We start from the raw sequence: 18408 nt of genomic DNA, 5'->3' as shown, positions 1-18408 counted from the left end.
TGGTCCTAGACTCCCTCACTATAGGAAGCATCCTCTCTACATCCACTCTATCTGTGTCCTCTGGTCCTAGACTCCCCCACTATAGGAAACATCCTCTCCACATGCACTCTATCTGTGTCCTCTGGTCCGAGACTCCTCCACCATAGGAAACATCCTCTCCACATCCACTCTATCTGTGTCCTCTGGTCCTAGACTCCCTCACTATAGGAAGCATCCTCTCCACATCCACTCTATCTGTGTCCTCTGGTCCTATACTCCCTCACGATAGGAAACATCCTCTCCACATGCACTCTATCTGTGTCCTCTGGTCCTAGACTCCTCCACCATAGGAAACATCCTCTCCACATCCACTCTATCTGTGTCCTCTGGTCCTAGACTCCCTCACTATAGGAAGCATCCTCTCCACATCCACTCTATCTGTGTCCTCTGGTCCTAGACTCCCTCACTATAGGAAACATCCTCTCCACATGCACTCTATCTGTGTCCTCTGGTCCTAGACTCCCCCACTATAGGAAACATCCTCCCTACATCCACTCTATCTGTGTCCTCTGGTCCTAGACTCCCCCAGTATAGGAAACATCCTCTCCACATCCACTCTATCTGTGTCCTCTGGTCCCCGCTCACTGGCACCCCTCCACCCATTATTCCAATCTGCCCTCCCTTATCTGGTGTGCTCCACTCCTTCACCTCCCACTCTCCCCTCCTCCGTCTGTCCGTCACTCCCCCTCACTTGATCCACCCATCACCTCCCAGTCTCTGTCACTATTCCCACTCTCCCCTCCTCCGTCTGTCCATCACTCCCCCTCACCTGATCCACCCGTCACCTCCCAGTCTCTGTCACTATTCCCACTCTCCCCTCCTCTGTCTGTCCATCACTCCCCCTCACCTGATCCACCCGTCACCTCCCAGTCTCTGTCACTATTCCCACTCTCCCCTCCTCCGTCTGTCCATCATTCCCCCTCACCTGATCCACCCATCACCTCCCAGTCTCTGTCACTATTCCCACTCTCCCCTCCTCCGTCTGTCCATCACTCCCCCTCACCTGGATCCACCCGTCACCTCCCAGTCTCTGTCACTATTCCCACTCTCCTCTCCTCCGTCTGTCCATCACTCCCCCTCACCTGATCCACCCGTCACCTCCCAGTCTCTGTCACTATTCCCACTCTCCCCTCCTCTGTCTGTCCGTCACTCCCCCTCACCTGGATCCACCCGTCACCTCCCAGTCTCTGTCACTATTCCCACACTCCCCTCCTCCGTCAGTCCGTCACTCTCCCTCACCTGATCCACCCGTCACCTCCCAGTCTCTGTCACTATTCCCACTCTCCCCTCCTCTGTCTGTCCATCACTCCCCCTCACCTGGATCCACCCGTCACCTCCCAGTCTCAGTCACTATTCCCACTCTCCCCTCCTCCGTCTGTCCATCACTCCCCCTCACCTGGATCCACCCATCACCTCCCAGTCTCTGTCACTATTCCCACTCTCCCCTCCTCCGTCTGTCCATCACTCCCCCTCACCTGATCCACCCGTCACCTCCCAGTCTCTGTCATTATTCCCACTCTCCCCTCCTCTGTCTGTCCATCATTCCCCCTCACCTGATCCACCCGTCACCTCGCAGTCTCTGTCACTATTCCCACTCTCCCCTCCTCCGTCTGTCCATCATTCCCCCTCACCTGATCCACCCATCACCTCCCAGTCTCTGTCACTATTCCCACTCTCCCCTCCTCCGTCTGTCCATCACTCCCCCTCACCTGGATCCACCCGTCACCTCCCAGTCTCTGTCACTATTCCCACTCTCCTCTCCTCCGTCTGTCCATCACTCCCCCTCACCTGATCCACCCGTCACCTCCCAGTCTCTGTCACTATTCCCACTCTCCCCTCCTCTGTCTGTCCGTCACTCCCCCTCACCTGGATCCACCCGTCACCTCCCAGTCTCTGTCACTATTCCCACACTCCCCTCCTCCGTCAGTCCGTCACTCTCCCTCACCTGATCCACCCGTCACCTCCCAGTCTCTGTCACTATTCCCACTCTCCCCTCCTCTGTCTGTCCATCACTCCCCCTCACCTGGATCCACCCGTCACCTCCCAGTCTCAGTCACTATTCCCACTCTCCCCTCCTCCGTCTGTCCATCACTCCCCCTCACCTGGATCTACCCATCACCTCCCAGTCTCTGTCACTATTCCCACTCTCCCCTCCTCTGTCTGTCCATCACTCCCCCTCACCTGATCCACCCGTCACCTCCCAGTCTCTGTCACTATTCCCACTCTCCTCTCCTCCGTCTGTCCATCACTCCCACTCACCTGATCCACCCATCACCTCCCAGTCTCTGTCACTATTCCCACTCTCCCATCCTCCGTCTGTCCGTCACTCCCCCTCACCTGATCCACCCGTCACCTCCCAGTATGTCACTATTCCCACTCTCCCCTCCTCCGTCTGTCCATCACTGCCCCTCACCTGATCCACCCGTCACCTCCCAGTCTCTGTCACTATTCCCACTCTCCCCTCCTCTGTCTGTCCGTCACTCCCCCTCACCTGGATCCACCCGTCACCTCCCAGTCTCTGTCACTATTCCCACTCTCCCCTCCTCCGTCAGTCCGTCACTCTCCCTCACCTGATCCACCCGTCACCTGCCAGACTCTGTCACTATTCCCACTATCCCCTCCTCCGTCTGTCCATCACTCCCCCTCACCTGATCCACCCGTCACCTCCCAGTCTCTGTCACTATTCCCACTCTCCCCTCCTCCGTCTGTCCATCACTCCCCCTCACCTGGATCCACCCGTCACCTCCCAGTCTCTGTCACTATTCCCACTCTCCCCTCCTCCGTCTGTCCATCACTCCCCCTCACCTGATACACCCGTCACCTCCCAGTCTTTGTCACTATTCCCACTCTCCCCTCCTCCGTCTGTCCATCACTCCCCCTCACCTGGATCCACCCGTCACCTCCCAGTCTCTGTCACTATTCCCACTCTCCCCTCCTCCGTCTGTCCATCACTCCCCCTCACCTGGATCCACCCGTCACCTCCCAGTCTCTGTCACTATTCCCACACTCCCCTCCTCCGTCAGTCCGTCACTCTCCCTCACCTGATCCACCCGTCACCTCCCAGTCTCTGTCACTATTCCCACTCTCCCCTCCTCTGTCTGTCCATCACTCCCCCTCACCTGGATCCACCCGTCACCTCCCAGTCTCAGTCACTATTCCCACTCTCCCCTCCTCCGTCTGTCCATCACTCCCCCTCACCTGGATCCACCCATCACCTCCCAGTCTCTGTCACTATTCCCACTCTCCCCTCCTCTGTCTGTCCATCACTCCCCCTCACCTGATCCACCCGTCACCTCCCAGTCTCTGTCACTATTCCCACTCTCCTCTCCTCCGTCTGTCCATCACTCCCACTCACCTGATCCACCCATCACCTCCCAGTCTCTGTCACTATTCCCACTCTCCCATCCTCCGTCTGTCCGTCACTCCCCCTCACCTGATCCACCCGTCACCTCCCAGTATGTCACTATTCCCACTCTCCCCTCCTCCGTCTGTCCATCACTGCCCCTCACCTGATCCACCCGTCACCTCCCAGTCTCTGTCACTATTCCCACTCTCACCTCCTCCGTCTGTCCATCACTCCCCCTCACCTGATCCACCCATCACCTCCCAGTCTCTGTCACTATTCCCACTCTCCCCTCCTCTGTCTGTCCGTCACTCCCCCTCACCTGGATCCACCCGTCACCTCCCAGTCTCTGTCACTATTCCCACTCTCCCCTCCTCCGTCAGTCCGTCACTCTCCCTCACCTGATCCACCCGTCACCTGCCAGACTCTGTCACTATTCCCACTCTCCCCTCCTCCGTCTGTCCATCACTCCCCCTCACCTGATCCACCCGTCACCTCCCAGTCTCTGTCACTATTCCCACTCTCCCCTCCTCCGTCTGTCCATCACTCCCCCTCACCTGGATCCACCCGTCACCTCCCAGTCTCTGTCACTATTCCCACTCTCCACTCCTCCGTCTGTCCGTCACTCCCCCTCACCTGATCCACCCATCACCTCCCAGTCTCTGTCACTATTCCCACTCTCCTCTCCTCTGTCTGTCCATCACTCCCCCTCACATCATCCACCCGTCACCTCCCAGTCTCTGTCACTATTCCCACTCTCCCGTCCTCCGTCTGTCCATCACTCCCCCTCACCTGATCCACCCGACACCTCCCAGTCTCTGTCACTATTCCCACTCTCCCCTCCTCCGTCTGTCCATCACTCCCCCCTCACCTGATCCACCCGACACCTCCCAGTCTCTGTCACTATTCCCACTCTCCCCTCCTCCGTCTGTCCATCACTCCCCCTCACCTGATCCACCCGTCACCTCCCAGTCTCTGTCACTATTCCCACTCTCCCCTCCTCCGTCTGTCCATCACTCCCCCTCACCTGATCCACCCGTCACCTCCCAGTCTCTGTCACTATTCCCACTCTCCCCTCCTCCGTCTGTCCATCACTCCCCCTCACCTGGATCCACCCGTCACCTCCCAGTCTCTGTCACTATTCCCACTCTCCACTCCTCCGTCTGTCCGTCACTCCCCCTCACCTGATCCACCCATCACCTCCCAGTCTCTGTCACTATTCCCACTCTCCTCTCCTCTGTCTGTCCATCACTCCCCCTCACATCATCCACCCGTCACCTCCCAGTCTCTGTCACTATTCCCACTCTCCCCTTCTCCGTCTGTCCATCACTCCCCCCTCACCTGATCCACCCGACACCTCCCAGTCTCTGTCACTATTCCCACTCTCCCCTCCTCCGTCTGTCCATCACTCCCCCCTCACCTGATCCACCCGACACCTCCCAGTCTCTGTCACTATTCCCACTCTCCCCTCCTCCGTCTGTCCATCACTCCCCCTCACCTGATCCACCCGTCACCTCCCAGTCTCTGTCAGTATTCCCACTCTCCCCTCCTCCGTCTGTCCGTCACTCCCCCTCACCTGGATCCACCCGTCACCTCCCAGTCTCTGTCACCATTCCCACTCTCCCCTCCTCCGTCTGTCCATCACTCCCCCTCACCTGATCCACCCGTCACCTCCCAGTCTCTGTCACTATTCCCACTCTCCCCTCCTCCGTCTGTCCATCACTCCCCCTCACCTGGATCCACCCGTCACCTCCCAGTCTCTGTCACTATTCCCACTCTCCCCTCCTCCATAAGTCCATCACTCCCCCTCACCTGATCCACCCATCACCTCCCAGTCTCTGTCACTATTCCCACTCTCCTCTCCTCTGTCTGTCCATCACTCCCCCTCACCTGATCCACCCGACACCTCCCAGTCTCTGTCACTATTCCCACTCTCCCCTCCTCTGTCTGTCCATCACTCCCCCTCACCTGGATCCACCTGTCACCTCCCAGTCTCTGTCACTATTCCCACTCTCCTCTCCTCCGTCTGTCCATCACTCCCCCTCACCTGATCCACCCGTGACCTCCCAGTCTCTGTCACTATTCCCACTCTCCCCTCCTCTGTCTGTCCGTCACTCCCCCTCACCTGGATCCACCCGTCACCTCCCAGTCTCTGTCACTATTCCCACACTCCCCTCCTCCGTCAGTCCGTCACTCTCCCTCACCTGATCCACCCGTCACCTCCCAGTCTCTGTCACTATTCCCACTCTCCCCTCCTCCGTCTGTCCATCACTCCCCCTCACCTGATCCACCCGTCACCTCCCAGTCTCTGTCACTATTCCCACTCTCCCCTCCTCCGTCTGTCCATCACTCCCCCTCACCTGGATCCACCCGTCACCTCCCAGTCTCTGTCACTATTCCCACTCTCCCCTCCTCCGTCTGTCCCTCACTCCCCCTCACCTGATCCACCCGTCACCTCCCAGTCTCTGTCACTATTCCCACTCTCCCCTCCTCCGTCTGTCCATCACTCCCCCTCACCTGGATCCACCCATCACCTCCCAGTCTCTGTCACTATTCCCACTCTCCTCTCCTCCATCTGTCCATCACTCCCCCTCACCTGATCCACCCGTCACCTCCCAGTCTCTGTCACTATTCCCACACTCCCCTCCTCCGTCTGTCCATCACTCCCCCTCACCTGATCCACCCGTGACCTCCCAGTCTCTGTCACTATTCCCACTCTCCCCTCCTCCGTCTGTCCATCACTCCCCCTCACCTGATCCACCCGTCACCTCCCAGTCTCTGTCACTATTCCCACTCTCCTCTCCTCAGTATGTCCATCACTCCCCCTCACCTGATCCACCCGTCACCTCCCAGTCTCTGTCACTATTCCCACTCTCCCCTCCTCCGTCTGTCCATCACTCCCCCTCACCTGATCCACCCGTCACCTCCCAGTCTCTGTCACTATTCCCACTCTCCCCTCCTCTGTCTGTCCGTCACTCCCCCTCACCTGGATCCACCCGTCACCTCCCAGTCTCTGTCACTATTCCCAGTCTCCAGGTTCGGGGGCTCAGGACTGGTACAGGAAATGAAGAGTCCTTCTTCATCTGCGCGTGATGGAATTCCTGAGTCACAACTGACAGCAGAGGAAACCGAGAGGAGGCTCTGAACACCACCAGAGAGGGATGACCTTTACTGCTGCCCTAAATGCAGCAAGTTCTTTTCTTTTAGGATCTCCCTGATGGAGCTCCGGGCTATTTCCTGCTGTGGCAGGGGACCCACAGAGATACAAACACAGCTCACCATGTTGGAATGGGCCCTCCTGGGCATCCTCTCACTGGTGTAGAGGTAAAGGAACTTGTTAATCTGCGAAGAGGCCAGCCTGTCACGGATCTCCAGCTCCTGCACAATGAAGACCTGCCGAGCGATGGGCAGCTCCTCAAGTTCGGGGGCATGCGTCTCCACTGGTCCTTTCTCCGGCATGGCAGTGGCAACGGGGTACGTCTCATGCTGGAAGCTCACCTGGGCAGAAACCGGGAGAAACAGCTCAACGATCCTCTGCCACGTCTTTATCGTTCCCTCCCCCAAACCCTCGTCCCACCACAGTTACCCAAGTCTGACCAGCCAGGGGTCTATTTGCTCCCTCCCCCAAACCCTCGTCCCACCACAGTTACCCAAGTCCGACCGGTCAGGGGTCTAGTTGCTCCCTCCCCCAAACCCTCACCCAACCACAGTTACCCGAGTCCGACCAGCCAGAGGCCAAGTTGCTCCCTTCCCAAGTCTGACCAGCCAGAGGCCTAGTTGCTCCCTCCCCACAAACCCTCACCCAACCACAGTTACCCAAGTCTGACCAGCCAGGGGTCTGGTTGGGGTGGATGCTGCCCTGCGTCACATTTGCTTAGTGATATGCTCGTACAGGAATAGGCCATTCAGCCCAACATGCCCATACTGACCTTTGTGCCCATTTGATCATATTGTCAAGAATTTAAGGAACCAGGATGGCTTAATGTCATTTCATGTACACAATTATAAGGAGAACAAGGTAATTGTTACTCTCTCTGGATCCGATGTAGCACAAAAAAACACAATGAGATAAAGAAAAAATAGTAACAAAACATAATAAGTACAAAGATATGAGTTAATATACATATATTGGTTTTATGTCCATAAAGTGACACTAGGCACAGGAGTGTCTGTACATAAGGTGACTGACAGGAAATGATAAAGTAGGTGGCTGGAGTGTGGAGGGGTGACTGAGTGGGTGGAGGTGTTGATCATTGATCAGCCTCACTGCTTGGGGGATGTAACTGTTTCTGAGTCTGGTGGTCCTGCCGTGGATGCTTCGTGGCCTCCTGATGGGACTGGGAGAATATCACGATGCCACTGGCCCTTTGCAGCATCTTTCTGTATATACGCTTGTGACGGTGGGTAGGCTGGAGCCAGGGGCGCGTTGGGCAGTTTCAACCCCCTATTGTAGACCCTTCTTGTCTGCCGCAGTGCGGTTCCCATACCACGCAGAGGACCCTATCCTTCAACAGCTTTGCCTGGTCCAGTGCCTGTAGAAACAGCTCTGAAAAGAAGTGATTTCATCTCCTCTGGCAATACGTTGCAGATATCAGATGCCCTCTGAGCGACGAAAACCTGCCCTTCAGCAACTCTGTACAAACCAACCGTCCACTCTCTGCCCTATTCTCAGCCCTGCTGAGGTACACAACGCTGAGGACCCACACCTTGAGCTTCAAGGACAGCATGTACCCTGTTGCTGTCAGGTTCTGAAAAAGAAACTCTTAACACTACCTCTATGTGCGTGTGTGTCTCTCCCTCTCCCTTCGATATTTCACTGAGATCCCTCCTCATTCTCCTAAATTCCAATGAGCAGAGGCCCAGAGCCCTCGGTCCATGTGGTATTCCCCTGGCAACACATGGGCTACGTGCTCCATTTCTGGAGTCAGACCCAAACGCACTACATCCAGGGCCTGCATGTGAAGCGACAGGGGCAGTTTAAAACGCACGTGCGAGGCATGATTTTACACAGAGAGTGGTGGGTGACCGGAAAGAGCTGCCAAGGATGGCAGCAGAGAGGTTTTAAGACAGGCAGGGAATGGAGGGGTGTGGATAGTAGACAGAAGTTTAACTTTATTATCACTCAACCGTACACACGTAAACACAGCAAACTGTAAACAAAACGCCATCCTCTGGGACCATTGTACAAAACACAGCACAAACAGTCACACACTGTCACATATAGTCAAATAGACACACACCGTTACATATAGTCAGTCACACACCATCACATATAGTCAAACAGTCGCACACCGTCACATATAGTCAAACAGTCCCACACCGTCACATATAGTCAGTCACACACCATCACATATAGTCAAACAGACACACACTGTCACATATAGTCAAACAGTCCCACACCGTCACATATAGTCAGTCACACACCATCACATATAGTCAAACAGTTGCACAACGTCACATATAGTCAGTCACACACTGTCACATATAGTCAAACAGTCACACACCGTCACATATAGTCAGTCACACACCGTCACATATAGTCAAACAGTCACACACCGTCACATATAGTCAGTCACACACCGTCACATATAGTCAAACAGTCACACACCGTCACATATAGTCAGTCACACACCGTCACATATAGTCAAACAGTCGCACACCGTCACATATAGTCAAAGTCACACACCGTCACATATAGTCAGTCACACACCGTCACATATAGTCAAACAGTTGCACAACGTCACATATAGTCAGTCACACACTGTCACATATAGTCAAACAGTCACACACCGTCACATATAGTCAGTCACACACCGTCACATATAGTCAAACAGTCACACACCGTCACATATAGTCAGTCACACACCGTCACATATAGTCAAACAGTCACACACTGTCACATATAGTCAAACAGTCACACACCGTCACATATAGTCAGTCACACACCGTCACATATAGTCAAACAGTCGCACACCGTCACATATAGTCAAACAGTCACACACCGTCACATATAGTCAGTCACACACCGTCACATATAGTCAAACAGTCGCACACCGTCACATATAGTCAAAGTCACACACCGTCACATATAGTCAGTCACACACCGTCACATATAGTCAAACAGTCACACACCGTCACATATAGTCAAACAGTCACACACCGTCACGTATAGTCAGTCACACACTGTCACATATAGTCAAAAGTCACACACCGTCACATATAGTCAAACAGTCGCACACCGTCACATATAGTCAGTCACACACTGTCACATATAGTCAAACAGTCACACACTGTCACATATAGTCAGTCACACACTGTCACATATAGTCAGTCACACACCGTCACATATAGTCAGTCACACACTGTCACATATAGTCAAAAGTCACACACCGTCACATATAGTCAGTCACACACCGTCACATATAGTCAGTCACACACTGTCACATATAGTCAAACAGTCACACACTGTCACATATAGTCAGTCACACACTGTCACATATAGTCAAAAGTCACACACCGTCACATATAGTCAGTCACACACCGTCACATATAGTCAGTCACACACTGTCACATATAGTCAAACAGTCACACACTGTCACATATAGTCAGTCACACACTGTCACATATAGTCAAAAGTCACACACCGTCACATATAGTCAAAAGTCACACACCGTCACATATAGTCAAACAGTCGCACACCGTCACATATGGTCAGTCACACACCGTCACATATAGTCAAACAGTTGCACACCGTCACATATAGTCAGTCACACACTGTCACATATAGTCAAACAGTCACACACCGTCACATATAGTCAGTCACACACCGTCACATATAGTCAAACAGTCACACACCGTCACATATAGTCAGTCACACACCGTCACATATAGTCAAACAGTCACACACTGTCACATATAGTCAAACAGTCACACACCGTCACGTATAGTCAGTCACACACTGTCACATATAGTCAAAAGTCACACACCGTCACATATAGTCAGTCACACACTGTCACATATAGTCAAACAGTCACACACTGTCACATATAGTCAGTCACACACTGTCACATATAGTCAGTCACACACTGTCACATATAGTCAAAAGTCACACACCGTCACATATAGTCAGTCACACACCGTCACATATAGTCAGTCACACACTGTCACATATAGTCAAAAGTCACACACCGTCACATATAGTCAAACAGTCGCACACCGTCACATATGGTCAGTCACACACCGTCACATATAGTCAGTCACACACCGTCACATATAGTCAAACAGTCACACACCGTCACATATAGTCAGTCACACACCGTCACATATAGTCAAACAGTCACACACCGTCACATATAGTCAAACAGTCACACACCGTCACATATAGTCAAACAGTCACACACCGTCACATATAGTCAAACAGTCGCACACCGTCACATATAGTCAAAGTCACACACCGTCACATATAGTCAGTCACACACCGTCACATATAGTCAAACAGTCACACACCGTCACATATAGTCAAAGTCACACACCGTCACATATAGTCAGTCACACACCGTCACATATAGTCAAACAGTCACACACCGTCACATATAGTCAAACAGTCACACACCGTCACGTATAGTCAGTCACACACTGTCACATATAGTCAAAAGTCACACACCGTCACATATAGTCAAACAGTCGCACACCGTCACATATAGTCAGTCACACACTGTCACATATAGTCAAACAGTCACACACTGTCACATATAGTCAGTCACACACTGTCACATATAGTCAGTCACACACCGTCACATATAGTCAGTCACACACTGTCACATATAGTCAAAAGTCACACACCGTCACATATAGTCAGTCACACACCGTCACATATAGTCAGTCACACACTGTCACATATAGTCAAACAGTCACACACTGTCACATATAGTCAGTCACACACTGTCACATATAGTCAAAAGTCACACACCGTCACATATAGTCAGTCACACACCGTCACATATAGTCAGTCACACACTGTCACATATAGTCAAACAGTCACACACTGTCACATATAGTCAGTCACACACTGTCACATATAGTCAAAAGTCACACACCGTCACATATAGTCAAAAGTCACACACCGTCACATATAGTCAAACAGTCGCACACCGTCACATATGGTCAGTCACACACCGTCACATATAGTCAAACAGTTGCACACCGTCACATATAGTCAGTCACACACTGTCACATATAGTCAAACAGTCACACACCGTCACATATAGTCAGTCACACACCGTCACATATAGTCAAACAGTCACACACCGTCACATATAGTCAGTCACACACCGTCACATATAGTCAAACAGTCACACACTGTCACATATAGTCAAACAGTCACACACCGTCACGTATAGTCAGTCACACACTGTCACATATAGTCAAAAGTCACACACCGTCACATATAGTCAGTCACACACTGTCACATATAGTCAAACAGTCACACACTGTCACATATAGTCAGTCACACACTGTCACATATAGTCAGTCACACACTGTCACATATAGTCAAAAGTCACACACCGTCACATATAGTCAGTCACACACCGTCACATATAGTCAGTCACACACTGTCACATATAGTCAAAAGTCACACACCGTCACATATAGTCAAACAGTCGCACACCGTCACATATGGTCAGTCACACACCGTCACATATAGTCAAACAGACACACACCGTCACATATAGTCAGTCACACACCGCCACATATAGTCAAACAGTCGCACACCATCACATATAGTCAGTCACACACCGTCACATATAGTCAAACAGTCACACACTGTCACATATAGTCAAACAGTCACACACCGTCACATATAGTCAGTCACACACCGTCACATATAGTCAAACAGTCGCACACCGTCACATATAGTCAAAGTCACACACCGTCACATATAGTCAGTCACACACCGTCACATATAGTCAAACAGTCACACACCGTCACATATAGTCAAACAGTCACACACCGTCACGTATAGTCAGTCACACACTGTCACATATAGTCAAAAGTCACACACCGTCACATATAGTCAAACAGTCGCACACCGTCACATATAGTCAGTCACACACCGTCACATATAGTCAGTCACACACTGTCACATATAGTCAGTCACACACTGTCACCTATAGTCAAACAGTCACACACTGTCACATATAGTCAGTCACACACTGTCACATATAGTCAAAAGTCACACACCGTCACATATAGTCAAAAGTCACACACCGTCACATATAGTCAAACAGTCGCACACCGTCACATATGGTCAGTCACACACCGTCACATATAGTCAAACAGTTGCACACCGTCACATATAGTCAGTCACACACCGTCACATATAGTCAGTCACACACCGTCACATATAGTCAAACAGTCACACACCGTCACATATAGTCAGTCACACACCGTCACATATAGTCAAACAGTCACACACTGTCACATATAGTCAAACAGTCACACACCGTCACGTATAGTCAGTCACACACTGTCACATATAGTCAAAAGTCACACACCGTCACATATAGTCAGTCACACACTGTCACATATAGTCAGTCACACACCGTCACATATAGTCAGTCACACACTGTCACATATAGTCAAAAGTCACACACCGTCACATATAGTCAGTCACACACCGTCACATATAGTCAGTCACACACTGTCACATATAGTCAAACAGTCACACACTGTCACATATAGTCAAAAGTCACACACCGTCACATATAGTCAAACAGTCGCACACCGTCACATATGGTCAGTCACACACTGTCACATATAGTCAAACAGTCACACACTGTCACATATAGTCAAAAGTCACACACCGTCACATATAGTCAAACAGTCGCACACCGTCACATATGGTCAGTCACACACCGTCACATATAGTCAAACAGTTGCACACCGTCACATATAGTCAGTCACACACCGTCACATATAGTCAAACAGTCACACACTGTCACATATAGTCAAACAGTCACACACTGTCACGTATAGTCAGTCACACACCGTCACATATAGTCAAACAGTCACACACTGTCACATATAGTCAGTCACACACCGTCACATATAGTCAAACAGTCACACACTGTCACATATAGTCAGTCACACACCGTCACATATAGTCAGTCACACACCGTCACATATAGTCAATCACACACCGTCACATATAGTCAAACAGTCACACACTGTCACATATAGTCAAACAGTCACACACCGTCACATATAGTCAGTCACACACCGTCACATATAGTCAAACAGTCGCACACCGTCACATATAGTCAAAGTCACACACCGTCACATATAGTCAGTCACACACCGTCACATATAGTCAGTCACACACCGTCACATATAGTCAAACAGTCACACACCGTCACATATAGTCAAACAGTCACACACCGTCACGTATAGTCAGTCACACACCGTCACGTATAGTCAGTCACACACCGTCATGTATAGTCAGTCACACACTGTCACATATAGTCAAAAGTCACACACCGTCACATATAGTCAAACAGTCGCACACCGTCACATATAGTCAGTCACACACTGTCACATATAGTCAGTCACACACTGTCACATATAGTCAAACAGTCACACACTGTCACATATAGTCAGTCACACACTGTCACATATAGTCAGTCACACACCGTCACATATAGTCAGTCACACACCGTCACATATAGTCAGTCACACACTGTCACATATAGTCAAAAGTCACACACCGTCACATATAGTCAGTCACACACCGTCACATATAGTCAGTCACACACTGTCACATATAGTCAAACAGTCACACACTGTCACATATAGTCAAACAGTCACACACTGTCACATATAGTCAGTCACACACTGTCACATATAGTCAGTCACACACTGTCACATATAGTCAAAAGTCACACACCGTCACATATAGTCAAACAGTCGCACACCGTCACATATAGTCAAACAGTCACACACCGTCACATATAGTCAAACAGTCGCACACCGTCACATATAGTCAAACAGTCACACACCGTCACATATAGTCAAACAGTCACACACCGTCACATATAGTCAGTCACACACCGTCACATATAGTCAATCACACACTGTCACATATAGTCAGTCACACACCGTCACATATAGTCAAACAGTCACACACCGTCACATATAGTCAAACAGTCACACACCGTCACATATAGTCAAACAGTCACACACCGTCACATATAGTCAGTCACACACCGTCACATATAGTCAATCACACACTGTCACATATAGTCAGTCACACACCGTCACATATAGTCAGTCACACACCGTCACATATAGTCAAACAGTCGCACACCGTCACATATAGTCAAAGTCACACACCATCACATATAGTCAAACAGTCGCACACCGTCACATATAGTCAGTCACACACCGTCACATATAGTCAGTCACACACCGTCACATATAGTCAAACAGTCACACACCGTCACATATAGTCAAACAGTCACACACCGTCACATATAGTCAATCACACACTGTCACATATAGTCAGTCACACACCGTCACATATAGTCAAACAGTCGCACACCGTCACATATAGTCAAACAGTCGCACACCGTCACATATAGTCAAACAGTCGCACACCGTCACATATAGTCAGTCACACACTGTCACATATAGTCAGTCACACACCGTCACATATAGTCAAACAGTCGCACACTGTCACATATAGTCAGTCGCACACCGTCACATATAGTCAGTCACACACCGTCACATATAGTCAGTCACACACTGTCACATATAGTCAAACAGTCACACACTGTCACATATAGTCAGTCACACACTGTCACATATAGTCAGTCACACACCGTCACATATAGTCAAACAGACACACACCGTCACATATAGTCAAATAGACACACACCGTCACATATAGTCAGTCACACACCGTCACATATAGTCAAATAGACACACACCGTCACATATAGTCAGTCACACACCGTCACATATAGTCAAACAGTCGCACACCGTCACATATAGTCAAACAGTCGCACACCGTCACATATAGTCAGTAGCACACTGTCACATATAGTCAGTCGCACACCGTCACATATAGTCAAACAGACACACACCGTCACATATAGTCAGTCACACACCGTCACATATAGTCAAACAGACACACACCGTCACATATAGTCAGTCACACACCGCCACATATAGTCAAACAGTCGCACACCGTCACATATAGTCAGTCACACACCGTCACATATAGTCAGTCACACACTGTCACATATAGTCAAACAGTCACACACAGTCAAATATAGTCAGTCACACACTGTCACATATAGTCAGTCACACACAGTCGCATATAGTCAGTCACACACAGTCGCATATAGTCAGTCACACACAGTCGCATATTGTCAGTCACACACAGTCACATATAGTCAGTCACACACAGTCGCATATAGTCAGTCACTTACAGTCGCATATAGTCAGTCACACACAGTTGCATATAGTCAAACAGTCACATATAGTTAGTCACACACAGTCACGTACAGTCGCAGACAGTCACATAGTTAAACAGTCGCGAAGTACTATAAGCACAGGTCTCTGAGGGGCTTTACAGGACTTTGTTTTATTAATGTCTAAAGGGTCTTTAAGAAAAATGTGGGAGACAAACATTTGCACCGTCTGTTGGATGCAGAGAAGCCGATGTGATTAATCTAACCACCATTTTGCTAGATTTCAGAGATTTTGTTCATCACGGTCAGCACAGACGCAAAGGGCTGAAGGGCCTCTTCTAGTGCTGTGGTATGGCACAGGGAGCAAGAACTGGCTTTCAACTAGGTTGTGTCTGAATATCCAGGCCATTCCCCCTCCTCCCCCCACCCCCCAACACACACACACCGGTCTGGACCCTGATCTGAATACACAGTACCCCACACACACACAACAGGGGTCTGGACCCTGGTCTGAATACCCAGACCCCACACACACACACACACACAACAGGGGTCTGGACCCTGGTCTGAATACCCAGACCCCACACACACACACCCACCCACATACAACAGGGGTCTGGACCCTGGTCTGAATACACAGTACCCCACACACACACAACAGGGGTCTGGACCCTGGTCTGAATACACAGTACCCCACACACACACAACAGGGGTCTGGACCCTGGTCTGAATACACAGTACCCCCACACACACAACAGGGGTCTGGACCCTGGTCTGAATACCCAGACCCCACACACACACGAGGGGTCTGGACCCTGGTCTGAATACCCAGACCCCACACACACACACAACAGGGGTCTGGACCCTGGTCTGAATACCCAGACACCCACACACACACCAGGGGTCTGGACCCTGGTCTGAATACCCAGACCCCACACACACACACAACAGGGATCTGGACCCTGGTCTGAATACCCAGACCCCACACACACACACACACACAACAGGGGTCTGGACCCTGGTCTGAATACACAGTACCCCACACACACACAACAGGGGTCTGGACCCTGGTCTGAATACCCAGACACCCCCCCCCCACACACACACACAGACACACACACACACACACACACACACACACACAACAGGGGTCTGGACCCTGGTCTGAATACCCAGACCCCACACACACACAACAGGGGTCTGGACCCTGGTCTGAATACCCAGACCCCACACACACACACGAGGGGTCTGGACCCTGGTCTGAATACCCAGACACCCACACACACACAACAGGGGTCTGGACCCTGGTCTGAATACCCAGACACCCACACACACACGAGGGGTCTGGACCCTGGTCTGAATACCCAGACCCCACACACACACAACAGGGGTCTGGACCCTGGTCTGAATACCCAGACACCCACACACACACGAGGGGTCTGGACCCTGGTCTGAATACCCAGACACCCACACACACACGAGGGGTCTGGACCCTGGTCTGAATACCCAGACACCCACACACACACAACAGGGATCTGGACCCTGGTCTGAATACCCAGACCCCACACACACACACAACAGGGATCTGGACCCTGGTCTGAATACCCAGACCCCACACACACACACACACACAACAGGGGTCTGGACCCTGGTCTGAATACACAGTACCCCACACACACACAACAGGGGTCTGGACCCTGGTCTGAATACCCAGACACCCCCCCCCCACACACACACACAGACACACACACACACACACACACACACACACACACACACAACAGGGGTCTGGACCCTGGTCTGAATACCCAGACCCCACACACACACAACAGGGGTCTGGACCCTGGTCTGAATACCCAGACCCCACACACACACACGAGGGGTCTGGACCCTGGTCTGAATACCCAGACACCCACACACACACAACAGGGGTCTGGACCCTGGTCTGAATACCCAGACACCCACACACACACGAGGGGTCTGGACCCTGGTCTGAATACCCAGACCCCACACACACACAACAGGGGTCTGGACCCTGGTCTGAATACCCAGACACCCACACACACACGAGGGGTCTGGACCCTGGTCTGAATACCCAGACACCCACACACACACGAGGGGTCTGGACCCTGGTCTGAATACCCAGACACCCACACACACACAACAGGGGTCTGGACCCTGGTCTGAATACCCAGACCCCACACAACACACCCACCCACATACAACAGGGGTCTGGACCCTGGTCTGAATACACAGTACCCCACACACACACAACAGGGGTCTGGACCCTGGTCTGAATACACAGTACCCCACACACACACAACAGGGGTCTGGACCCTGGTCTGAATACACAGTACCCCACACACACACAACAGGGGTCTGGACCCTGGTCTGAATACCCAGACCCCACACACACACACACAACAGGGGTCTGGACCCTGGTCTGAATACCCAGACCCCACACACACACACGAGGGGTCTGGACCCTGGTCTGAATACCCAGACACCCACACACACACAACAGGGGTCTGGACCCTGGTCTGAATACCCAGACAC

General features: G+C 51.3%; 1 protein-coding gene across 5 annotated transcripts in view; it reads right to left on the bottom strand.

The window, feature by feature from the left end:
• atg2a (autophagy related 2A) overlaps nucleotides 1-18408 on the bottom strand; it is a 320380-nt gene that overhangs the window by 40727 nt on the left and 261245 nt on the right. For all 5 annotated transcript variants that reach the window (XM_063036273.1, XM_063036274.1, XM_063036277.1 and 2 more), the window contains exon 33: nucleotides 6662-6880. In XM_063036273.1, coding sequence (XP_062892343.1) covers nucleotides 6662-6880 — 219 coding nt within the window. The remainder of the gene's footprint in view (nucleotides 1-6661; nucleotides 6881-18408) is intronic.

Source organism: Mobula hypostoma, chromosome 30 (genome assembly GCF_963921235.1).
Source record: "Mobula hypostoma chromosome 30, sMobHyp1.1, whole genome shotgun sequence".
Taxonomy (NCBI): Eukaryota; Metazoa; Chordata; class Chondrichthyes; order Myliobatiformes; family Myliobatidae; genus Mobula; species Mobula hypostoma.
The sequence above is the reverse complement of the archived record's forward strand: the minus strand, read 5'-3'. Positions and strand labels throughout refer to the sequence as shown.